This window comes from Nothoprocta perdicaria, unplaced genomic scaffold, assembly GCF_003342845.1.
Source record: "Nothoprocta perdicaria isolate Ctin4 unplaced genomic scaffold, notPer1 scaffold_6, whole genome shotgun sequence".
NCBI classification, from domain to species: domain Eukaryota; kingdom Metazoa; phylum Chordata; class Aves; order Tinamiformes; family Tinamidae; genus Nothoprocta; species Nothoprocta perdicaria.
In genome coordinates this window covers 8,704,146-8,729,080 of record NW_020455865.1, presented here as the reverse complement: position 1 = coordinate 8,729,080, position 24,935 = coordinate 8,704,146, and the positions used below count along the sequence as shown (strand labels likewise).

General features: G+C 54.4%; 3 protein-coding genes across 3 annotated transcripts in view; 1 reads left to right on the top strand and 2 right to left on the bottom strand.

Annotated features, from left to right (window-relative positions):
* Window positions 1–350: 350 nt before the first annotated feature.
* Window positions 351–4,040, bottom strand: LOC112956127 (regulator of G-protein signaling 3-like). Its single transcript, XM_026049633.1, has 5 exons — window positions 3,981–4,040; window positions 3,386–3,480; window positions 2,401–2,469; window positions 1,588–1,648; window positions 351–479 (listed from the first exon to the last, which is right to left on the bottom strand). Exons 1-5 carry the CDS (start codon window positions 4,035–4,037, stop codon window positions 351–353), a joined length of 411 nt encoding a protein of 136 aa, XP_025905418.1. The 5' UTR covers window positions 4,038–4,040.
* An 8,570-nt stretch (window positions 4,041–12,610) lies between these two features.
* Window positions 12,611–24,784, bottom strand: CUNH9orf43 (chromosome unknown C9orf43 homolog). The gene is made up of 12 exons (XM_026049642.1): window positions 24,727–24,784; window positions 23,596–23,818; window positions 22,725–22,884; window positions 21,349–21,433; window positions 19,150–19,283; window positions 18,591–18,681; window positions 17,706–17,830; window positions 17,000–17,162; window positions 14,994–15,087; window positions 14,567–14,712; window positions 13,522–13,645; window positions 12,611–13,176 (listed from the first exon to the last, which is right to left on the bottom strand). The coding sequence occupies exons 2-12, from the start codon at window positions 23,753–23,755 to the stop codon at window positions 12,878–12,880; spliced, it is 1,581 nt and encodes a 526-aa protein (XP_025905427.1). The 5' UTR covers window positions 23,756–23,818; window positions 24,727–24,784; the 3' UTR covers window positions 12,611–12,877.
* The window catches only part of POLE3 (DNA polymerase epsilon 3, accessory subunit), a 4,494-nt gene continuing 3,503 nt past the window's right edge, over window positions 23,945–24,935 (top strand). The window contains exon 1 of the mRNA XM_026049632.1: window positions 23,945–23,983. Coding sequence (XP_025905417.1) covers window positions 23,945–23,983 — 39 coding nt within the window. The remainder of the gene's footprint in view (window positions 23,984–24,935) is intronic.

Sequence of the window (24,935 nt, the reverse complement as noted above, 5' to 3'; positions counted from 1 at the left end):
CGGCCCGTCCAGCTCCATGCAGTCCAGCATGGAGACTGGGGCAGGAGAAAACGCCTACACAGACCTTGGAGCCCCAGGATGAACCCTCAAACAAAGGGCTGGAAGGCAGGAAGGGCTCAGAGACATCACTCTGAAATCGGTGCCCCAAGGAGAACCACAGACAAAGCAAAGCAGGGCAAAGCAGGAGAGAAAAGTGAAGGGAAGAACCTGGTGCTGGTGTTGGGTCTACCAAAGTGGTCAGGATCTCCCCCATCCCCTGATATCCTGCTGCCCACTGAGCATCACGGAGCTGAGAAGTCCTCACTGGGGGCCAGAGGATGAGCCAGTGCCAGGTTAATGCCCCTCCTGAGCTAGGCCAACGTACCCTGGGATGCTGCCAAGGTCGCACCTCTGCTCTGCTTCAGCCGCCGCGTAGCCACCTTCAGGTGCTTGGTCCTGCCCAGGTCCTCCCCAAGGAGGTAGTACCAGCCGCTGATCTCCTGGGTAGGGGCGGAGAAGCTGCTCAGTGCAGGGGCAGGCACCTGTGGCCCTGTGTGGGCTTCACCCCTAGGCAGCACCATCAAGCAGTGTCCCCACTACCGACGGGTGCTGACCCCATGGGGAGCCACTGGACCCGCGGCAGGCTGGAGGACTTCAGCCCCTTCAACTCTGGCTGGCGATGCCACCCAAAGGCTCCCAGGGCAGGAAGGTCCCTGGGCCGGAGCACAAAGACTCTGCAGACCTGTCACACACTGAGGCCTGGCCTAGAGCACCTCCCCTTGGAGCCGGAGCTGCGGAGCTCCTGCCTGCTACATGGAGGTGCCAACTGCGGCCATGGTGAGGAGCTCCTGGGGGAAGAGGGGGATGGCGCAGGAAACCAGCCGATCCCCCCAAAATAAACAACAACAACAAAATTTCTATCAGGTTTGCAATGGCCACCAGTCCCACTAGGAGTGCCCAGCTCTAGCCTTAACACCAAAGGAGGACATTCAACATCAGCGATGCCGGGTGCGCCATGGTGGAGCTCCCTCCTCCCACTTCCCATTTCCACGTGGTCAAGGACCCGTAAGGACCCCTCAGCAGTCAAGGGGACAGAGCTGGCCTTGGCTCCCAGGATGCCCTCCTGGAAAAGGAACAGGTGGAGGGACCAAGTGCCCTTAAGCAAGCCCAAGGGTCCAATGAATCACATTCCCATGGGAGAAAGAAAGGGGTCCCACCTGTGATCCTTCACCTGCCCAGGGCTGAGTTTTGCACCTTCCAGTCACACATCTGCTGCTCGGGTGTCTCAGACACTGACCTGAGTGTCTGAGCCCCGTCCCTCTCTAGCAGTCCCTTTATTTTGGAAGAGGGTAGCAGGCCCCACAGGCTTCTTTAGGAAGGCAAATCCAGCAGAGCTGAAAGCTGCACTACCAAGCAGCAGCCAGGCTGGGGCAGCAGCAGCATCACACAGACGGGCACACAGACCTCCTGGCACTGTAACCTCCAGGAATGGCCTCAGAGGGGACAATGTGTCTTCCCCACCACCTCCTCAGAACCCTGGCCCATGATCAGTATCTCCAGGCTCGAGGAGAGCCCCAGTGCTGTGCATCACGTCTGGTGCGGAGGTACCTTGTCCGGCGTCAGGAGGGACTTCACGCCGAAGCTCATGCACCCAATCAATTCGCTCTGCCTGGAGGAGAGTGGGAGAAGGTCAGCACGTGCCTGCTGAGCCTGTGCATCAGCTCCCCACGGGCCACGCTTCGCCGGGACCCCCGCAAACACCCCTGCCAGAGCCCAGGACACGTCTCCCTCCTTTCCAGGCTTTATCTGCAGCTGCATCGGGGTCACCGCTTGGCTGCCACCAGGGCAAGAAGCAGCTAGACTTAGGCCTCCTGCTCATCAAAACCTCCAGCCTGCCCGAGTCCTAGAGCCCCATGGAGGCCTAATGCGAGCAGCAGCTTTGCCAAAGAGGCAGAAGCCACATGCTGGAGCAGACAGGACACCTTGCCAAGGGCCAGACCCCTTGCCTCTGGGCTTTGTCCTCAATTGCTTCACACCAAGAAGCAACATCTTTAGTGCCCCGGTCTCCTTCCCTTCAGGTAGCAGCCAGGAGAGCAGCAAGGAGCCTGCCTGCTCTGCAAGATGTGAGCTTATAATGACAAAATAGGGCTGGTTTTTAGCGCTGGCCAGGTTGAGGGCTAGCGAGCAGCGGCTCCGTGAGCAGAGGGCAGCGAGAGCAGGTTTGTTGTCGTGCAGGCTGCACAGGACAGCCCTGGGCTGCAAGCCGCGGTCCCGGCCAGCCCGCAGCCACCGCACACAGCGGCCCCAGCAGCAGGACCAAGCACGGCGGGGCTTCCGCGGTGTGGCCAGGGTGCACGGCAGCTTGGCCACCACACCAGCCCAGTCCTGCACGGACCAAAGTGCAGCCCAGCAGCCCCTTACCTGGAATCTCTCTCGCGGTTCCACACTGTGACCAGCAGGCGTTTTTGCTCGTCCTCCTCTCGCACCGGGCTGTAACAGGTAGAGGGGAAGCCTGTCAGCACCACTCAGCGCGGCCGCCCTTGGGACGCAGACCCCTCACGCACCTCCTCGCACACAGCACTGCAGCAGTCACCCCAAATAGCAGCCTTTGCAAACGAGTCACTGTGCATTGATTCACTAAAACTAACGCAGCTGCAAGCTCCGTGTTTCTTACATAACGAGGAGCTCTGCCTGTCCGACTGGAGCCGCTGAACAGCAGGACACTCCTTCCTGCCAAAGGCTGCCGAGGGATGCGACCTCCCTCGGGCAGGTGCTGGGGACAGCACTGAGGTGGCTCCAGGAGACAACAGTCATGCAGGAAGACACATACCCGACAGCAAAGAGCAAGCACAAAGAACAAGCCCCAACTCATGCTCTGAAATAACCACCCTGTGACAGACCAGCTACGGCGTGAGGACGAAGGTCTCAGACTGGTTTGCCAGCTAGGGCAAGCTTCACCGAAACCTCCGTGCCCTACAGCTCCTTGACCACGCAGGGACGCGCTGCTGCTGAGGGAAATCCTGTCACCTTCCTCGTTCATACAGAAGCCCTGCATCATTGCAGGCACAGGGTCTAGGAGCGCATCTGCCCAACTCCCACCCAGCAAGAAAGTCCCCCCAGGCAGGAGCCTCGCCACAAGCTGGCAGCTTTGTGAACCTCGGCAAAGCTCTGCCCAGAAGTTCACGGCATTTCAACTATAAGAAACAGCAGAATAATGTCTGTCACTCCTCATCGCAGCAGCGGAGCTGCTCATGCGCGATGTGTGTTTGTTACAGATAACAACAACGCAAAAGCAATCGCAGGGTCTTGTCCGCAAGGGCTTTGCCTCGGGCCGGCAGCCACACCGCTCCCCTGCCCCATGGGAACCACGTTGGGGCCAGAGCCAGCTCTGCCCCATCATACTCACAAAAGAAAGTGCTCGTGGAAGACGGGGTTCTTGCTGTCCGGCACAGTCTTAGTCTTCTGCCTGCATTTCCAGTTGACATCCGGCACGATCGACATCTTTAGAGAAGGAAGCAGCGTGTTAGTCGTGCTGGCGCAAACGGGCCGGGACACAGCTGCCAGCTCTGCCGCCGCAGCGGGACGCCAGCACCGCCGCTTGCACGGGTGGCTAAGCCTCAAGGACCAGCCGAACCCGTGCTAGCGGCTGCTTCGGGTCGCTTTACCCTACGTGTGTCGAGTCACTAAATTACAAGGTTCTTCAGGAGGTGAAAAGAGCAGGCGCTTCAGTTACAACCAGAAATACAAGGGGTCGACGCACACAAACGCTGCTGGCTGCTCCGTGCAGGGGAGATGCTCCCTGCGCACAGCACGGAGACGGACACACAGAGAAGAGGACCCGGCTGGCAGCTGGGGATCTGCCATCCCCCTGCACACTAAGGTTGCTCAACGCGAGAGACTGAGGAGGATGAGAAAGAGCCAGGGAGCCCAGGGCACACAGAGCCAGCCCCCAAACCTAGGACATCAGGATGTTCCCAGAGCAGAGCCCCGGGAGAACTCACCTTCACATAGGAGTCACACGGCCGGTTCTCCTTTCCCAACAGACCTTTTGCTTCCATGACTGGTAAGAAAAGGAAAGGGTTAAGCCCCAAGCTCGCAGCAAAGGCATCTCCCTGCGCTCCATGTCCTGCTCCTTCGAGCGGGCCGGACCAGCCTCCCACCCCACGGGTCCCCACGTGCCTCCCCTCCAGCCCAGCCCTGAGGCACTGCCAACACACCAGCATTTGAGGTGTAGTTGGGCTTTAACAACCCCCTGCTATAAATACCGGCGCCTGTGCAGGAAGTCAGAGGCAGATGCGCTTCAGTATCCGCGTGGCAAATTGCATTTCATGTGCCCGACTTCACACAGCGCCGGGCTCCCTGCCCCGCAGCCAAATGTACCATCCAGTTAAACATCAGCGGCCGCATCCCAACCGCAGCCCGTCCAGCGGACAGCGACGTTCCCTCCTGCCAAGAGGGAAGCCCTGGGCTGCCCAGGCGTGAGCCCGGGGCGGCATCCGCATGGCAGCGCCCGCACGGCCCTGGAGATCCAGGTTTAAGACCTTGGGGCCACAAAAAAGGGGCTGAAAGCAGGAACCAGGGGCCAGGCAGCCTGGGTGCCGCAGCCCGGTCGCCTCGCACAGGTGGCCTGACCTCGGAGGGGATGGCTTGGCCTGGAGAGCTTGGCAGGAGCAGCTGGAACTGCACCAATTTGGGGAATTACAGCTGGGCTGGAGCCCCTGGGGGAAGGAAGGGGCTCTCGGTAGTGCTCTCCTGCGCCCTGTGAGACAGGCTGTGGCTTGAGGATGGGCAACCCCAGAATGGCCCAGGGAAATGCTCTTTGCATACTTGTTTAAGTATTTTAAGCAGCAAAAAAGATGCAGTGTCTGGGAGCACCTGAACTACATGAAAATCCCAGCAAAGTCTGGTAAATGGGTTTGGGCAATAAAAAAGGCCTTTCGGAATGGAAAAAGTGTTTCGAGGTTTCTTTCCTAAAGAATGTTTTTCTCCCCAGGAGTTCCAGAGACCCCTGGTCGTTGGGCTGTGCCGTGGTCACTGCCCTCCGCCTCTCGAGGCCTCCCGAGGCGCTCGAGGAAGGGGCTGCGGTGCTGCCGTCCGCGCCGCTCGCGCCGGGTGACACTCACCGTGCAGCACCAGCACGCGGCCCCGCGCCTCCGCCGAGAGCTTCAGCCGCCCTGCAAGCAAGGGGAGCGCAGACGTGAGCAGCGGGGTCTGCGCCTCGCGCCCGGCGCTGCAGGAGCCCCCCAGCACCCAGCCCTGCCCAGGCCAGCCCCGTCCTGCCTCCCCGCTGCCGGGCACGAGGGCATCGCTCAGGGACACGAGGGAAGGGGTGGGCAGGAAGCACCTTCTCCTGCTACAAAGAAAAGCTCCTGCTCTGCATGCAGCAACATTGCAGGGAAACACGAGGGGTGTTTCCTCAGCACACAGGAAGCTGCCCTGGCACGAGCTCTGAGCCCACGAGGGGCACAGGGAGCACCAAGCACCAAGTCCCTGCAAGGCAGACTAGCCCTTGCCTGGGTGCAGCGCGCTCAGACGCTGCCTCCAGCACCTCGCTGGGCTCCCGCGCAGGGCAGGGAGGGCACCCATGGGGAGGGTGACAGCAGGCCAGGCTGCAGATGGCCTGCACACACACCACCGCACACTCCTGCTTTCGCGGGGGACCTGTTTGCACGCAGGTCTCCTCCCTGCGCCCCCAAGGCTCCCGGCTGCTCGGGCACGCCAAGCTCACAGGGGACCCCGCGTTCAGCATCGTCACGAGCAGAGCCCGGAGCGGGGCTGAGGTCCAGATGTGCCCACCTCGAGCCCAAAGCCACCGCAGTGCCTTCAGCTCCAACCCTGCGGTTCCCAAAGCTGCTCCTGGGCTCTCAGGACCAGGTGGGGAATGGCCTGGCAACAGGAACAGAATCAAATCAAAATGTAGGAGCTAGGGAAGAAACAATGGAGATGGACATGGCCCAGCCTGGACAGTCCATGCCTGCTCCAGAGCCATCACAGCCCAAACCGAGCCTGTTGCAGGAGTCTCAGCCCATCCCAAGCACACGGTGCTGCCCGAGGAGGTAGGACGGGGAGTGCAGAGGGAACAAGGGATGAGCCAGGCACCCGCCAAGCACCTTCAGTGCTGCATGACAACGCTGGACAGAAATCACGTTATTTCAGTGGGCACTTATGCAAAAGCACAGAGAGCAGCAAGGGCCGAGGTGCCGCATCCCCAGGAGTCCTTCGCCTGGTGGCCACCTGCGGTGGTGACGGCAGCTGCCGAAGGCTGCTCAGCTCCCGGCTCCGCAGCTCCAGAGCGGCACCGCGGGCGAAACCCGGCTCTCACACAGCGCCAAGCCCACCCCGCGGTTCCCACTGCTTTGCAGAGGGCCCTGCCAGCTCCGCGGGTTCCCAGCTCTTATCTGCAAGCGCCACTTGTGCTTTTTGGCACCGCCTGGCCCGTCTGCGGCAGCTGATTCCCAGCAGCAGAGAGCCGAGCGCACCCGGACCTGGCTTTGCAAGGCGGCCCTAAACACGTGCAATATCTAGAGCAGTGAAAGGCCTTGGCCAAGGCGGCTCCCAGGGTCTAGGTGCAAAGTCCCCGGGTGCAGAGGACTCCAAACGCTGCCCCAGAGGCTTTGCTAGGATGTGGCACCTGACCACGTGCCCCAAATACCGCGGGCAGATCTGAGGGGTGATACAGCATCCAAAACCCACATGGCCACTTCAGAGTGTCCAAAACCAGGCGTCCCAAATTGCAGGGTAAGACGCCACTGCGCACTTTACAGAGTTTCATTCAGTCCAAACTAAACACATTGATAAACATGATTTACTAATGCCTAAGGATTGTTTCAATTCCAACAAAACAGGCTGCATTTTGCAAAGGCCACACCCGCGGGCCTGGGTTTTCTCAGGAGGATTTCCGACAGGATTGTTCAACCCGAAACAATCGGGAGAGCTGGCATCTCATTTTAACCCCGAAAGCCCTGGCAGGAAACCTGCTGCCAGCTCCCCAGCTCACGTGTGTCTGCCCGTACGTGTGCAGATGCAGGTGGCCTCGTGCACGCACACGTGCGAATGGGCACAGCCGAGCGATGGACTCCAGCAGGTCGGGGAGCAGCTCTGTGGAAGCCCAAATTTGATCTGCAATGATGGGAAGTTTTATCCTGCCCCCAGTTTTATCCTGCCCTGAGAGTCAGCCGAGCCTTTTGAAGCCGGCATCCCCCCTTGCGCTCTCACCCATCTCGGAGCTGTGGGAAAGGCCTCCTCCAGCCGCTGTTCCCATTTAACAGCCCTCGCAGCACAAGCCAAGTGCTGCGGTCCAACCGAGCGTGACGAGGAGTCAGGCGGGTCATGAACGGGCCCTGGGAGGAGAAAGGGAGCTTTTGTGCCGGGCGATTTGGGGGAGGAAGCTCAGAGGACGGACCAGGGCCCGGGAGCTGCCAGGGCTGCGCAGCGCACTGGGAGCACTGGGACCAGGCCAAGGGAGGGAGCGATGCAGGAGACGGGACCGCAGCCTCCCGCAGCTTCCCGTGGGGAGCAGATGATGATGCTCCCTTGCAGCCGACTCTCCCGAGCACCTGCAAAGCTCAGAGTGAAGCTGCTGCCAGGACAGCAATGGGGACATCTGCACTGCATAGTGGTCGGGGTGGGGAGTCCCCAGAGGGACACGGGAGGGCACCTACAGCTGCTTGTCACTCCCAACCTCAGGTTGGCCCAAAGGCTCTGTCCTCGCGCACCGCCACCGAGAGGCCCATGCTGGCCTTGCCACACGCTGCTCCCTGTGTCCCAAGGCCACATGTCCCCACCGGTGGGCAGTGCAGCCAGCAATGGCAACCATGGCTGCAAAGAGGACACGTGGCCCGTGTTTGATTATTTGTACTGCAAAATTGGCATCATTTGGCACACACCAGCCCCTGGAAAGGCAGACAGGAGGACTTCAGCTTCCAGGTCTTAAGAAGCTGGACACTAAAAGGCCAAGAGCAGAGAGCCAAGAAACATGAGCAGCGACCGGCTACCTGGGCCGCAGCCAGGGCTGGCACGCCATGCCAAGGCAGCACAGCCCAGTCCCTCGTCCCTGCTGGTCTGGGCAGCCTGGCCAGGAGGGACCATGGCAGGCAGCAATGGAGCAGCACCGCAGCTGCCCGGGGCTGCGGTGTCCCCAACCACACACACAACCCCCGGGGATGCCAGGGCAATGCCTGGCCCAACGCAGGGACCCCAGCACTTCCCATGTCCCCCAGGGCTACGTGATGCTGCTTGGCCCCTCCGTGCTGCCCCCACCTGCCCAAGACCAGATGAGGGGCCCACAGGCTCCGTGCCAGGGCCCAGGGCAGAGCCAACATCAAGTGAGGGAAAATCCTGCATAGAACCCAACGGTCCCCTGTGCCAGGGAATAAAAAGGAGCCCACGTGCACAGCACTCTGGAGGAGTGGAGATGGTCCCTGACACCCAGATAATGCAACAGCTGCTGGCCCCAAACCCAAGGGACAGCGCTAGGGCAGCACAAGCCAAGGCCACCACAGCCACCTACACACAGGTTGGGCTCGTGGCCACCAGAGCCCAGGAGTCCCCTGCAAAGCTGAAGCAGCCACAGCAGGAGCCCACGAGGAGCAGAGGAGGCCACAGCAGGGACTGCAATCCCAGGCTGCTCAACAGAGCCACCCCAGCCAGTGCCCCTCGCGGGGGCAAAAGCCCACCCGCCACAGCCCGTCGTGGTGGCTCTGCTGCCCGGCACCCGCGGGCCCCGCGAGGCCGCAGCGAGCGTGGCAGCTCCGGGAGCAGCTCGGCGCTGCCGCCCGGCCCTGGCACCTCGCGGCTGCCCTGGCCACCTGCGCACGCCTGGGCTCCCGCTTACCGAAGGTGCTGAGGAAGAAGGAGGTCCCCAGCGGGCGGGCCTGCCGGCTGCACAGCGAGACCCTGTGCACGGTGCCGGCCTCCATGGCGGGCCGGGCCGCGAGCCGCAGCCCCCGCTGCCCCCGGGCACCCGCGGCCGTTGATGCCGGCGGCCGCTGGCACCAGGCGGCCGGCGCGGCCGCCCTTCCCAGGAGCGCGTGTCCAACCGTCGCGCGCGGCGGCCCCGCGGCTCCCATTGGCCCTGCGGAATTTGAACGGCGGCCGCACCTGCCTCAGCAAACAGGGCTGGCCGCACGCGGGGACGCGGCCGGCGCTCGGCCCTCCCAGTCCCGCAGCAGCCCTGCGCTGGGGACGAGCCGCCGGAGAGGGCTCAGCCCCTGGGCTCTGTGTGCGGCTTGCTGGTTGCTGCCAAAGAGGCCCGGCAAGCTGCCCTCCCTTCCCCAGTGCTGCAGGAGCAGAGCCAGGTGCAAAAAGCTCCAGGGAAATGCTCATCCGTTCTGGAAGATCCCCTCTTATGCTCAGGAAACAGGTCCAGGATGGACCCAGGCCAGCCCAACAGCAACAGCAGAGCCGCGTGCGCAGCAGAAGGGGCTTCGCCGTCACCCCGCTGCATTCCCCCCGCACTCGGGAGGGAGCGGGCTGGGTGCTGCCAGGGCCACAGCCACCGTGCTGGGCACCAGCTGCCAGAGGCGAAACCGGCCCCGAGCGCTGGCCTGGCCTCACTGCGCGTCCCCATGGGCACCCAGCCCTGCGCGCCAGCCTGGCCCTGCCGCACAGCCCCGCGTGCCCCCGGCCCCACTCACCTCTCCCTTTCACTCGTGACACGCTGATCCTCCTCCTGCTTCCCAGTGGCTCCCTCCGCCTCGGCAGGGAGGGCTGCACAGCACTGCGCTGGCCCTTGGGCGGCGAGGGGCCGCGCTCCGGCAGCCTGCGCCCCTGCCCCGTCCCTGCCACAGAAAGGGAAGGGGGAGTTGAGGCAATGCGGGGGCTGCACGTGGAGGCGCAGGGAGCTGGGACACAGGGGACATCACAGGCACCATCGCCTCTAGCTGCCTCATGGGGTTTGTGCCCATGGGGCCCCTGGCACAACCGGGGCACAGGTTGCCAACTCAGCAGACCTCCAGGATGCCACAGCCCCACTGCACAGAGAAATTACCATCATGGCCAGAAGACACCTATTGTACCTCTGCTCTCGTAAATCACAGCCCATTGGGGTGCTGGGAGGGGAGACCCTTCACGAGACATTATTCTCTGAGGGCTCCAGACAGAGCTCGGCTCCGCTGGGGCTGCGGTGCTCAGCCTTACCCTCGGCAACCGGCGGGAGCCCCGAGGGGACCCAGCCTAGCAGGCAGCCAAGGCTGCCCGCGGCTTTTCTGGCCTCCCAAGACATTCACAGCCCCAGAGAGCCCAGACAGGCTTCCTGCGGGCACATTCCACGTGGAGCTCCTAGGGGGCAGGATCGTGACCAGCACATCACATCTTGACCCACTGGATGTCTGGCACCAAACAGCCCCATCAGAGAAGCAAGCCAGGGAGCCACCCTGAGCTCCCACACATTCCCTGAGCCAGTGCCACGGGTCTCGGGAAGGAATCCCATTAGCTAAGTTTTGGGTCCCATTAGAAAAATAGAAAACAAGAAAGATAGATAGAAAGGGGAGATAATAATAATAGAAAGGGGAAAGATAATAATAATAATAGTAAGGGAGAGTCTCTGAGACTGTGTGGATTCAAGGCCATGGGAGTCCCATGCACCTTCCTCCTAGAGGGCTCAGAGCTCTCCAGCCATGAACATCAGGCCAGCTCTCAAAGGCGGCAGGCCCGTCCACAGCACCCGGCCTTAGGGCAGAGCCTCCCCCTGCCCCAGCCCACAGGAGCCCGCAGGAGCTGGGCGGCCTGACACCCCACGAGGGGCGTGCAGGACACAGGGTCCTTCACCACCTCCAAGTGCGGGGATCTGCCCAGCCGGGGGAACTGGGCACCTGCACAGTTACAACTCGCGCTTCAGCCAGGAGACAGGCCAGCCCTGCAAACAGGACTCACCCAAGCACTCACGCGGCAGCCTTGGCTCTCCCTGCTGCTCCATGAGTCCCACGCAGGACGGCCGCTCGCTCCAGCAACGTCCAAGCACTGGGGTCCCCTGCTCACGCCTTTGACCTGGAAGCAACGAAAGAAGAGGCAGAAAACCTGACAGAAAAATGTCTCAAAAGAGCAGAGCTCCAGTGTTAAAAAGTTAAAAATTAAACTGGGTGCCCCAAGGAGACAGTGGAGTTGCATGTGGAACAGCCCCTGTCTCTGCAGGCTCCCCACGGCAGGGCTGGGATTCTTCTTCACTTCCCTCTTCATCTCCTGGGCACTGACCTTAACCTGCAGTTTCTCCTCGAGTCTCCAGCAGACTGAACACTCAGCCCGTTGGCTTGGGAGTTAATGACTTTCTTTTAAAATTTAACACAGTTCTTCGTTAGAGACTTCAGTCTGCCAGCATTAGGCTCTGCCTTTGGCTCAGTATTCAAATCCAAATACGAGCTTAGACATTTACTCCAGGCAACGGGATACAGCATGTACAAATAAAAACACCAGGCTGAAGTTTGCTTTGACCAGAAATTGAATGGTACCGGCTAGGAAAAAACTACCTCTTCCCAAATGAAAAGTGGATTTTTAGGGATGGAATAAGCTTGGGATATTTAGGGGCAATCCTGTGGGCAGCTTCATTATTAGCCAAATCTGCTGCACAGGGCAGGCACACACAGACACGTGCATTTGCCAGCAGTGCAACCGCCACCACCTCTGTCCTGGGGAGCAGCGAGCACTGCTGCTAGGGGCCAAAGGGGGCTGCTCCCGTTCCCCAGTGCCACCTCCACGGCGGGCACGGCCCTGCAAAACACCAAGGGTAGTTCAGCAGAGCCGCGGACCAGCTGATGCTGAATCTCTTTCTCATTTGGGACCCTGGAGAAGTTTCCCTCGCTACAAGGGCCGCTTCAGAAGCCTCCTGCCCGCTCTGCTCAGACCCTGCGGTCTGCAGGAACAGCAGTCCACAGCTCTTTCCATCTTTCACAACACAGCGTGCCAAGCTCCAAGCAGGACAGGCAGCCCCTACCTGGTTCAGTAGCAGCACTGGACGCTCGCCCAAGAGCCCGGTCTGGGCAGCTCCAGGACTCAGACTCCCCTCTTCAAGGGGCTCTGGCTGGGCTAAAGCTAGGGGGCACTTCCTCTCACAGACAGATGGACAAACGTCCTCTCCTGCTTCAAACTGCATTGGGTTGGTGCCCCGAGAGCCTCTGAAGGGTTGAAGGGGGAGATCCGACTTGCAAGTTGAGGTGGATCCACTCTTCACTGTGATCATTTTGGGGGCAGCTGCCATCAGCCGGGCAGCAGGCAGATGAACCAAGGCGGCCCCAGGAGATCGATCGATCAAGAGCTCTAGCAGAGCTCCTGGGCTCACCTGCATGCCGGAGAGCCCCGCGGGGACAGGGACTGACAGACCCACTCCATCTCCCTGAATTGCAGGGCACCTTGAGAACTCAAAACAATGCATTTCCCCTCTGTTCTTCAGAGAACTCCAGGCACTACTGCCATAGCCCCGCGAGGAGGTGGGAGGGATGGGCTCCGTGCCCAGGCAGCCCCGTCCCTCCATGGTGCCACCTGCGGCCAAGGCTCCCACAGGCTCCCCTTGGAGCTGGGCTCTGCTCAGTCCCTCTCACACCCCGAGCTAGCAAGGGGAATCCTTGGTGCCCTCTGGACTGGGTGGCAAGTGCCTTTTTCCTGCCACAGGATATTTAGGTACTTAAAACCAAACTGTGGCGGGCATTTGAGTTGTTGACTTGTTCTCTGGAAGCCAAAGTACAGCACAGAAATAGGTGGGAGCGCAAGAAGCTCTTCTTTTATTTTCAGATCTCTCAGATTTTTACCTGTCCTGAACATTTACACTCTGCATAACTGCCCAGCTGCTTCCTTCACCTGCCCTGCGTCTGCAGAGGAAAACACAGGGCAGGTGAGGGGGCCCAAACACAAGGGGAGACAGGAGCTGGGACAGGAACGCGCCAGTAGCAGGACAAGTTCCTGTCCTTGGTTAACAGAGACATCCGCCTTGAGTGCTCGAAAGCCCTTCAAAGGGAAGGAATTTTCTCTCTGAAAAAACCTTGTCATAGTCCTCCTGTGGGCAAGGAGAAGGAGGAGGTGGAGGTGGTGTTTTGTAGGAAGAGTCATCTTCAAATTCCTCTTTGAATAGCGGGACTGCTCTGCCTGCAGACTGGGCTCCCTGGCAGCAGCACAGTGCCCATGCATCGTCCTCTCTGCTCACAGCACACCGGCAGGAGATGTTGTCCCAGCTCCCTGCGCTCGTCAACGGCTGCCCGTGCTCTTCAACACCTGGCCAGAGGATAAAAGCACTCAACATGGGACCAGTATCACCCTGAAGGGCTTCGGCTAGGACAAGGAAACCACCACCCTTTCACGGGCTAGCAAATTCTTCAAATGTGGCGTTTTTGAGTGATTTTCTTACAAAGCGCTGGTTTTGCACCATGTGTTGGTGAAAAACATACCGGGTTGCCCAAGACATAAATGCTTCCTTGCCTGGTAAGTGATGAGCCAGCCAGAGCACGCTCCGGTGCCCGGACAGATGGCGCCGAGGAGCAGCTGCCCTGCCCTTCCCACGCTCCAGTCTGCTCCCTGGCTCCCGCACTCCAGACGCAGAGCGGCACCAGCCCCACTCACCCAGCGGCACCAGGTTTGCTGGGCAGCTCTTGCCCAGCACGGACTTCCCAGGAGGCCTTCTCCTCCAGACGTCCACCAGCTGCACCACAGGATTCTCCTCTCCACGACGCACGCGCTCTGCAAACTGAAGGGGCAGAAATATCGCAGATGTCATAGATGGGGCATGAATGAAGAACAAGCACTTGGCAGCATGCACAGCAGCACTTTTGTACTGGGCAGCAAGCAGGAGAATCAGCCACAGTGTTTCCCTCAACAGTGTCTTGCTTTCTCAACGCATTGCTGCCTACAGCTACAGTGATTTTATTTACCTCCTGTAAACTTCACTACACATTCATTCATCAATAGGAAACTCTGGGCAGCTCCGCCTGGCCAAGCTATAAGCACATAAAAAGCCAGGTTAAAGGTGACATTAACATCTCAGAGAAGATATAAGAGCCACCCTGGTTACTTATTGCTAGGAGAGGGTGGGAAAAGCTTGTGCAGAGCATAGTGACTACTCAGTGACACCACGGAAACAGAGTCACCGGTCTGCTGTAAAACCTGCTCAGGCATTTTCTTTAGTCCTGACCTTGTGCTGAAAGAAACTAAAATGAAGGAATTACTGTCTAGATCCTTCTGTATGCCAGCTTTTATCACAGCTCTGAGCCGCTCCTGGCTCGCTGCTGCACAGAAAGCACACTATTCCTGAAGCAGATGTAAGCAGCAGCTACACTCACCATTTCCACTTTGTTACTTTCCTAAGCAGCTCAGCACACACTACAGGGATGCAGGACCAAGACTGAACAAGGGCAGGAGAACAAAGAAAGGAGACATTTGGTTTGAGTTCCGAGCTGCTGGTGGCCTTTCCTCTTCTAATTGCTCCTGAGATGTTCACGACAAACACAAGGGTGACTGCTCTGAGCAAGTCCCTGCTTTGGCCAGTTAAAGATCTAGGTGCTCTCTGTTTCCTGAGGCTTTACAGGGCTCTGCCTAAACCACAATACCAGGGACGGGCCAGAGAGGAAAACAGATTCCAGCTCCAGTTCTGAGTGAATCCAGTACTTACTGTTTTGGGTGACGTTGCCAGCAGGCCAGAGGGCTGCTGGTGGCCACCATCCGTGTAGCGCTGTAGAAACTCAGCAGGAAACGCTGACTTTCTCAAGCAGTCGAGCTGTTCCTCCAGTTTCGAAAGGAGACGTAAGGGCACCCTGCCTGGGCACAGCACAACAGACTGGTCAGCCTGTAGCAAAGAGCCATCCCTTGAACGAGCCCCTCACTCACAAAAGCTGCAAGCAGGGGAAAGGAGACACGGCTACCAGCCAGGAGAACTGAGGCAGGACACAGGGTCCCACGCAGTGCCCCTCTGCACCCTCTGGTAATGCTGCCTCTGTGGGGAGGCACCTCCAGACACATGGGGCTGCATGTGAACCAGCTCTGATACAGAAATGGACTAGAAGTACTTATAAGCACACCTGAAATTTTTATCTTAATACCTGGTCTGGTTTTAATTTTTATTGGTTTCTTCATATATTGACTGGTTTTGATTCCCTGCGCATTCTTTTCTTTCAAATTCACCATTACAGGAGCCTAGTCAGCAGGAAAAAAATATATGTATAATAAGTTACAGTTGAGCTAACAGCTGTAGTCATCACTATAATGTTTTCTTTCCTCTTGCCCCAGCAGGCCCTCTTGCTTCCCTCCCAGCTCCCAGAAGCTGCCTCATCAGTCTCCATAGTAAGGTGCTGAGATGGTGTTGAGACTCAGTGCTTGCTTTGAAAGGGGCAGGCCTGGAAATGAAAGGTGGGCTCCTATGTTTGATATCAAAAAAGAAAGAATGAACCAGTGGAAGGATGCAAAAGGAAGAGGTGACATGATCAAAGTGAAATATCAGATGCATGATCTCAGCAATCTTTTGAATTCATACATCTATAGCACAACTACATTTGTCAAGGCCACAGTCATTACAAAACAAGATAAAAGAATACCAGTTTTCATTGCGGGTATCACGCAGCACAAAGCCCCTCTGATGATGTGAGCGAGTAGCTAGCCCAGCGCTGCAAAGAATCAGCCCAGGAGCACAACTCCCAGCCGAGAGATTAAAACCCTGTCCAAGCCAAAAAAGGCAGAGACATGCTTTATGGGACCGGGTAATTTTAGAAATGAAAGCTTCTCCAAAGGAGTTGTACGAGCAGTACTTCGTGCAGATCCACAATTCTCAAGCAAACAAGATGCCCTGGCTTATTTGGATGCACCTAAAGGCAGTTTAAATATAAGGCAAGTTAAAGACAAGTATATTCAAACAGGACATAAGAGTTATAGTTGCATGAAAAGTGAGATGCAGAAAAGAGAAAATAGGAAAACACATGTTTTGAATATAGCTGGGATTGTTTCTTCCTTGCTAATTAGAGAATTGCTCAAAGTGTCTTACATCTCCTTGTTCTCTAAATCTCACTCTGGATTTTTTGAGCACAAGCTTATGATCATTTGATCTTATGCGTGATGCTGCCAAACACTGATGTTGGAACAGTGCTCAAGTCAGCACCAAGTGGAAAGAGAGAAGTTAGATTTTGGATGGATTTAAATTTGGGGACTAGCACTCCTTCTGGGAGGCTTCTCAACATAAAAATCATAGATTCTTTTCAGATCTGGCCACAGATGTCTTGCTATCAGCCTTTGAACTTAAACTATTTAATGATCTGTCCTTGAAGCCCTCTGCTAGACAGGTATGTTGTACTTTTACAGCTGTCATGATAGAGAATCCTTAATGATCAAGGTTGAACGTTTCACAACGGCCAGGTGTTTGTACTCAGATTATTCATATGATGGTAAGCCTGGCTTATCTGGCAGCTTGTCATCACCTACTGCCCTAGTGTGGGTGCTCACTTGGCTCTTTATGCTGCTCTTTGTGATAGCATCAGAAATACAACAAACAATAGGGCTGCTCAGAAGGCAGCTCTGTAGATCTCTTTCCTGGGGTCAGAAATCATGATTAAAGATTGCTCCAGGAAATACAGCTTGAGTTTTGCCTCTCTGAAGATGATGTGGCCAATGAAGCATTTTTTTGTAGGTCTTTCTGGCTCAGAAACTGTGTACATTTTACTGATGTACTGCACAATGTAGAGGGCAGATGTCAAACCATTTCCTCACGAAGCTTCCTCACTACATTCAAATGAGAAGATGACTGAAAATTACAACAAGAATTTCTTCACACAAGAATTTCTTCACAAAAAGAGTACTCATCACTGACAAAGCAAATGTAGAGCATCTAATGCAGCCAGGGCTGTGTTTTACTGCTAAAGACAGTAAAGGCCTTTTCATGTCTTTAAACAGCAACCGGAGCAGGCCTGGGGCTCTGAGGGTGACATCCACTGAAAAAGCCCCCGATGTTTTGGGCACTAAGCACTGCAGAGGACACCCAGAGGACACTGTGCTCCCTCTCCACAGCAGCTCAGGACATGCAGGCCCTCACTTTCTCACAGAGCTAATACAAAGCAGGTACCTTTTGCACTAGCAGGGGACGGGATGACTTTGATTTAGCATGAGGAAAGCCTGGCTGCCTGTTCATCAGCTTCAGGGCACCCTCATCTTGCAGCTCCACTATGTTTGCAATCTGCAGCCGTTCCGGGCAAGACTGGCTTAATATCCCATCTTCTTCTGCAAAACTGAACACAAGGCAGAAAGTTTTTTATTGCTTTGGCTGAAGAAGCGAGGCACCAAAAGGGGAAAGGTTGAAGTCAGAAACTCAGAGTGAGACAATAACAACAGAAGATAAGTGTCTTATTACGGGGATTCAGGCTTTATACATAACATTGGTTCTTTTTACACTCACTAGTAGATTTTTTTTTATCCCTTTACCTTGTCAGCTAGGCACCTTTTGGGCTGACTGGACCCTAAAGAAAACAGATCTTTGCACTCTTTGGATTAAGCAGAAGAACAGTACAAGGAATTCTCTCTGCTTGCCCTCTGTCTTCATACACTTCTGCCTTCAGGAATTCCCCCCCAATCTTCAATCCCTCTGCAGAAATGAGGAAGTGACCCACTCAAGGAGGGCAGGGAGGGGATAAGGCAGCAAGTCAGGCCACCTGCCCTACCACACTCCACCTGTGCAGTCACTGCAGATGCCATTGCAGCACTGCAGATAAGGCAGGGACTAAAACCCTGACTGTCAGAGCACGTTGCTATGAGGAGTTCAGAAAATGGCTTACCCTTCAGTTTTGCAGTCTACAAGTGATTTTGTTGTTTTGGATGGGTAGCTAAGTAACTGGCTTCTCTTAGGATACGAAAGATTGCGCTGGCCTCCTGCAAGGGTCTTCTTGGATTTTGTTCTTCTCTGAGGAAGGGAACATTCACAGTAAAACAGTCTGGTCTTTAATGCTTCCGTCCCCTTAGTAGCCACCTCTCCAGGAAAAATGTCTTCTAGAGGAGATATCAGATATCTGGGAAATATCTGGGCATAGCCTCAGTTCATAATGATCAATTCTTCAAAGGCAAGAGAACAGGATAACTCACACATGTGGTCCAATCACAAGTACAACATGATCAGCCCAATTCAGTGTCAAATAACATTTATAGGCCAACTGTTCAGTATCTGTTTGATTAAACTGCTTATCTGTTTGTTAAAAAGCAGAAAACTCAGAGGCTCACTATACACTGCTTTTTGCAGCAAGTGCAATAGTGAGTTCCACCTGCAACTTCAACTACCTGATCTTTAACCCTCTCTCGTTGTCCTCAATCCACTTGGAAACGATCCCTTTGAAAGCTGAGCAATGCCTCTTGGTCACTGCAGAAACGCCCTGCGCAAAGGTTTTCGTGTGGGCCCTGGCAGAGCAGCCCTCTGCAGCCCTGCAGTGTTCAGGGCAGCCAAAGGGCTATCAGAGCAAACCGTGGTCTCTCTTCAGGAACACAGCAAGCAGCCTACACGGCCTAACTTACTCTCAGAAGGCTGTGAGCAGACACTGACTCTTGAACACCTACCCATAAGAATATTTTTTTTTTCCTTCTTTTTCACTTTTGACACTTTTAGCCCGCAGGACAGCAGGCTGGCTACAGATCTAGTCTAAGAAGGTGACACAAACACCTCAAAAGCTTACCAGGTCAGCACCTTGGCTCTGCACTTCTTTAAGGTCAATAAGACTTTCGGAGGCAAGATCTTTAACACTTATCTGCCTTACAGGCTTTAACCTGAATAAGAGCAGAATAAAAGCACAGTGAGCAGCAGGTAACCTCACAGCCCCATTCCTCCCCAGGCACTCTGAACCCTCAATTACACTAGTGAAAGGTTGTACTGCGAGACATTCCAGTACCACAGGATGTCTGGATATTTTAACATCCAGTGCTTTCTGCAGCAGTCCTCGGGCCTACTGCAACTGACTGAGAAGGCAGCCTAGGCAAGGAGGGCAAGAAGAGACAGACGCTGATTTAAGTGGGCTGAGCGAGATGAACAAAAAAAGGAAAAGCCAAAACCTCAACAGCAGCTGGGCAGGCAGAGCACCCCTGGACAACCATCACTCCACCCCATCCCGCAGTAAGAGCAGCTGCCACCACTGCACATCCCAGCTCCGGGGTGATCCCCGGGCTCCCCGATCCCTGCGCCCGTGAGGCCGCTCGGCCCCCGCTGCGGAGCGCGCCGTACCCGTGCACGTTACTCACTCCGGCAGTGCCTGCTGTCCCGCCTTCTGACACGGCCGATGCTTACTTGGGACCCACTTAACGATCAGATTTCCACTCTCTGAACTGCAACCCTGCTTAGGAGGGGCTATCTCAGGAAAAGGAAACATTCGAAGCTAGAAGGCAGATATGAACAGTTAGGCACTTTTACAGATATCCTTTATGAACCGATGCTGAGTCTGCAGCGCAGCTGTAGATTACTGTGTTTTGATAAATGCTAAGTATTGAGCCATTGCTGATTTATTCTAATGCAATAAAAATAGTGCATTAACCTTGGTCATTATAATTTTCAATTGCACTTCTCATAAAAGACAGGTTTTTTTTTTAAAATTGCAAAAGATATGATGGGAATTACAATTTTTGCCTCAGTACAGTCACATAGGCTAAAACAATTAAAGCAGCTTGCAAAGTTACTACCTGTCACCTAAGCTGAACTGTGTGCACAGCTGGAAGCTACGTTTTCATCAGATAGCTGAGCTGCTCCATCACTTTGCTGACAACCTACACTGGGCTGCACTCCTGGGGCTTCACCAGGGGCTGACATGACGCAGCCTCTCTGTGAACTGCTTCTGCTCACTAATCTGACAGACAAGTAACAACTTTTTGCATTATCACAGCAAATTGACATGAACAGGGCATGTGGTGGGGAGAAATGAAGATCAAAGACTGGAAAAAGAGCTCAAAAGAATGGGCTGAGCTATCCTTTTCATCGGCAGTGATCTGTTTCCAACACCTGGTGAAACCCTACAATTGGAAAGCAAAATGCTTTGAGTTCTCCTGCATCTTCACGTTGAGATTAAGCTGAAGTCATTGCAACACGTGGCTGAGAGGGCAGCCCTCGTCCCCGGACACTCCTACCTGCTGCCTTGGGTCTGCTCTCACGCAGACACCATCAGAGCGGACGCACTGGCTCAAACAGAGGGCTGTGGAGCTCAGTGTCCTGTTCCTGACAGTGGTCAAAAGGTGATGCCTACAGAAGAACGTAAGGACAGAACAAGCAGATGGACCGTTTCCCCAGGATAGTTGCCCAGTTCCCAGCAATTTTCAAGTCAAGGACTTCGTGAGGCAGAATCAGTCTGCAGGAACTCTGCCGCCCTCAGTGAGCTTCTCTCGTGAACTCGTCCTCTCTCCCCTTAAAACCTGGAGCATCTATAGAAGCTTGTGGCAAAGCAAAGCTTGTTCCACAGCTAAGCTATACACACTGAGCAAACGTCCATCTGCTGCTAGCATTTGACCCCTTAACTCTTGAACTGAAAGATGCAGTGAATAAATTTAGCCTCCACCTACACTTGCTATGCTGCACCTGACTTGTACAAATCTTTATAACATCCAGCCTCCATCTCCTCACCAAACCAAAGACTCTAGCTTGCTATTTTCTTTCCTATATAAAAATTATTCCAGACTGAGCAAGTGTCACAGCAGGGTTCAACTACATGCATCCTATATAGGCTTGGAATTTCAGTCCATACTGACCTCACATCATTGCTTGCTGTGGCTACCCTTGTCAGTCTGGTTTGACACCAGGCCTTCTATATCACAGAGCACTTCCCACTACAGCAGGGCCTATTCTGCTTTCCTGTACATTTTGTAGCTGTAGAAGGAGTTGGATCAGCGCACAGATCCGACTGAAAACAGTTTTTTGTTGTTGTTCTGAAGATTCCTGGCCACACACTCCTAGAGCTAGCAGTGGAACAGCAGCAGCACATGGCCAGGAGCAATGGCCTCTTTCAGAAGCGAGGTCAAGATCTGCTTAAAATAGTCAGGAAACCACATCTAAAGAACGAAGGCACATGCTCCAGCCAAGCCAGCCTAGCTGCTTAGTGTCAAAGGCCATCCCGCTTTGGTAGCGGCACATCCTTAGTTCTGCCTTAACGTGGCCCCTTAAGCCACCTCTGTGGTTTCATTTGCAACCTGAATGCATGAGCTGAGCACACCCATCAGTGCACACAGTGTCATGACTGTTATAAACTCTGTAGCATTCAAAAAGACATTAACCATCTATCATTAAACAAGGCAAATCACTGAGTATCGGTTGCTCTGATAGATGCTATTTTTCTTGGTTATGCCTTTGAAAGGGTCTAAGTGCTTCAAACAAAGGCATCATTACTCATTTTCCAGAGACTTAAAGATATGCTACCAATTTCAGTAAACAGACACATGCTTAAGCGCTCTGACACTCACCCTTCCTATGTTACTCAAGACCACGAAGCTCATCTCATTTGACCCTGCTGTAGAGTTCAAGCCCGGGAAAACAGGTCTTTCTGAACTGCAATACAAACAGAAGTGAGATTCATGGTGAGACAAATGCAGATGTGTAGCACGAAAGTAAATCAGAGGTTGCCCTACAGGTTTCCTTTTCAAAGTGCTTTGCAAAGAGAATAACAAAGCCAGCATTAACTGAACAGCTGGTCCATGCAGCTGAACTGACTCCTTAACTTTGTCTGGGTATGAATAATTTATTCTCTTATTGTCATATCAGATAGGAAAAGTCTTAATCAACAGGATTATAGTCTGATTTTTTTTTTTTTTTTGATATTGAGAACCACTGAATCGGGTGAGAATAAAAGGGAGCCTAGAAAACAGTTTTAACTTTGACCCTGCAACTGCTACAGCATTTAAGCCTTGAGGATGAAACAGTTTTATTGGAAAAAACTTAGTGAGAGATCGTTGCACCCTAAAAGACCTGAAAAAGAAGAGTGACATCTCTGAGTCACCACACTCCACCCCTCTTTGCTTCTAAGAGATTTTTGCTTTAGGGAAAGGAAGGCAGGGATGTTTTGAGATATTGGAGCTAAGTTTCAGAAAGAAGTATAAAATATAAAAGCTCATTTTCTTTAAAAAATAAAAAGGATACTATCAAATTATAAAAATTCACTCTTCTTCTGTAAGAAAAAGAAGAGGGATCCTCAAGGGCCAGTCTGTGACAAATTCAAAGTAGTTAAACATGAATCCTGTGACAGCATCACAGCCAGGAAGCCCTACGAGGCTGCGGCCTCCCTTGCTGGGAGGCTCCTGCTCTGTGACAAGTGACTCTGCACTTGGCTCCTCAGCGGCTTGCGGCGGATCTGGTCAGTGCTAACGAGAGGGAAAGGATGTGACCTGACCCACGGAGTCACCTGCAGGGCCAGAGCCTGCCCTGCTTTACGAGCAGATTTAACTTGGGCTTGTGTTTCTTCAAGAGTCTTATTGCACCCATCTTACCATGCCCCGGGGCTTTGGGACTGCAGAGACCATATATGTAACTTCACAGTGATTGCTCTGTACAGGAATAATCTGTATTTCAAACTTGCTATTTATTCGGTTTTAATGCTGTATAAGAATCATTTTCAAGGAAAGTCTTCTGCAAGACTCAAAACCATTCCTGCTTACAGTGCATTCTACACAGCCAAAACATTTTGTGGGTTGTGTCCACTACCATCGAACCTCATTCTGTGAGGAAAAAAACCCCAAAACAAAACAGGCAAACAAAAAAAAAACCCAAAGCCACAGGCCATTGCCCTCTTGCCCACAATTACTGCAAGCTTCAAACTCATGGGTGGACATTCAAAGCAATTCACCTGACAGCACTGTCTTCACCCAGACCATCCTGGGGCACAGAATTCAGAGGAGAGGGTGCAGCAGAGATGGAGAAAGTTCTGTGACACCTGGAACACCTGATGCATCTTCTCAAAGACTGGCCAGGAGGCACGTTCACTATTTTCAATGTTGGAAACACATCTATACAAAGTAAAGCAGTGCAAGATAAACATCAAGGAATGGTAATTAAAAACTGTCAAGTGTTTAATAACTAGTGTCCCTGAAGACAACTGCAGCTCCATCGTATATTAACTGCATTTAACAGGAGTCAGAATTTCTAGTTAAGGAAACAATAAGTCCCCTTACAGCAACCATGATTCTGAGAGCAGTTCTCCACGTGCAAATCACGTTCCTGGGGCTCAAGCGGCCGACACGCAAGCCTCACCCACGGGTGCCAGGCACGCTGCGGAGCTCCTCGGCGGAGGGAAACCTGCCGCTAACGAGCGAGCTCTTAGGGACACACACTAAGGGAAAATGCCCACTGGAGACCGAGCACCTCAGCATCACAGGGAGCCATGGAAACAACCGGCCAAGGAAAGTAACAGGTTCGGCCCATCTTGAGATCAGTCGGTCGAGGCTAGCGACCATAGGGAAGGGATGTTGTATTTGTACAAGCTAGTGAGATAAACACTCACGAGCAGGAATAAATTTTCCAGGAGAGGCTAAGCTAATGACTGCCTCCAGCTTTTGGAATCTAAAAACCCTGCAGTCTCCAACTTCACTATTTACCTCCTGTGAAACCTAAAAGTTTCCTTGTCTTCAGGATTCTGAGTTAGTTATCTCAAATGTAAGAATGGTTTTCCCCTCCCCACCCCTTCTTTTGTGAAAATAAGAATTTAACCAAAACTTTACCTTCACTTCCCATAAGCATCCTAGAAATTGAACGGGAATTTGTGAAGCGGATGCGGGGATGACCCTCCTCGACCCTCCTCAGCGTGTCCCAGCACTGTGGATGTTGGCAGAGGGCCTTGTCACAAATAGTTTCATCCCACTGGCTTACGTCCGCAGCCATTATTTTTGCGGTCACTGCAGTACGAAGGCCGGGCAGCAGGATGATATCATCTATTTATCTGCTCTGAAAGACAGAAATTTGGTGCATGTTAATTCAGCAGAAGAAAGCAAACCTGAAGATGTAAGCAGTATAAAAATAAAGTTAAAAACAAAATTGCAGGGGGGATTACAGCAAGGGCTGTCCTCACACATGTCCATCCTGGACCATGACCAGCTGACATCCTACCCTGTAGATCCACAGCTTTTACACCCTATTTCCTTTCTAGTCCCCTCTAGCTGGGACTGGTAAAACAGTCACCACGTAGAACGTGGCTTGCAGTAGTGAAGCTTCCTAACGCAAGTCCTGTTCCACATTGGTGCAATAATTCCTGCTTGTGGCCCGGCATAACGACAGCAACACAAGAGCAGAGGCATGGCCATGCCAGCCTGCAGGGAAAAGCAGCAACATCCAAGGCTACCTCCACTCCGTGCCTCAAAACACACGGGTTAGCTATTATTTTAATAGACATAGCACTGCCCCTCCGCATGCTGCTGTTAGGGGCAAGCACACCTTTTACACCCAGCTTTTACACACAAGGCCAACTTTGCCCTCTGGCAAAATAAAAACCAGAACAAGCTACAACAGCTTCTCCGGATGCCCCACAGCGGCCAGCAGAGCCAGCTCGAGGGCAGCACCAGCACCACGTACTAGGCCCCAGTGCACCGGGTGCAACCCGGGGCTAGGTGCGCGAGCCGCTGGTCCCGCACCTGCGGGAGCGGCTCGTCCCTGCGGCCACAGGGCACCCACGCAGCGTTAGAACACGGTAACGTGAAACAGGGTGAAAAGGCGACTGGAGGGAGCCGTTTCGCACCCACAGGCGACAGGCTTTGTTAATCCAACCAGTATAACCACAACCGCAGGCCCAGGCTTCTCCTGCACCACAAAGATCGAGCACCGACCCCAGGCCCCCGGGCTTCAGAACGAGTTCCAACCTTCACAGAACTTTATCCCACAAATATCCACGGGCTGCTGCCGGAAAACAAGCACCCCAGACAGGGGAGGGCAGCACTGGTGACGAACAACCGCGCCGGTCCCACGGGCACCGGACTAGCCCCCTGCCGCCTAACAGCCCGCGCTCCCTTCCGCCGCCTCGGCGGGCTCCGGAAAGCGACAACCATTTATTAAATTAACCGGGACCGGG

What these genes read in the sequence shown, in the direction of transcription:
- CUNH9orf43 (XM_026049642.1), bottom strand. Translation starts at nt 23,755, where the DNA reads ATGGCTGCGGACGTAAGCCAGTGGGATGAAACTATTTGTGACAAGGCC. An exon ending in GGACAGCAGGCACTGCCGGA is followed by an intron (nt 18,682 to 19,149) that starts GTGAGTAACGTG and finishes GCTCTTATTCAG; the next exon opens with GTTAAAGCCTGTAAGGCAGA. An exon ending in TGGCAACGTCACCCAAAACA is followed by an intron (nt 13,646 to 14,566) that starts GTAAGTACTGGA and finishes CTGCCCCTTCAG; the next exon opens with TTTGCAGAGCGCGTGCGTCG.
- LOC112956127 (XM_026049633.1), bottom strand. Translation starts at nt 4,037, where the DNA reads ATGGAAGCAAAAGGTCTGTTGGGAAAGGAGAACCGGCCGTGTGACTCC. An exon ending in CGTGTGACTCCTATGTGAAG is followed by an intron (nt 3,481 to 3,980) that starts GTGAGTTCTCCC and finishes CCTTCTCTAAAG; the next exon opens with ATGTCGATCGTGCCGGATGT. An exon ending in AACCGCGAGAGAGATTCCAG is followed by an intron (nt 1,649 to 2,400) that starts GTAAGGGGCTGC and finishes ACTCTCCTCCAG; the next exon opens with GCAGAGCGAATTGATTGGGT.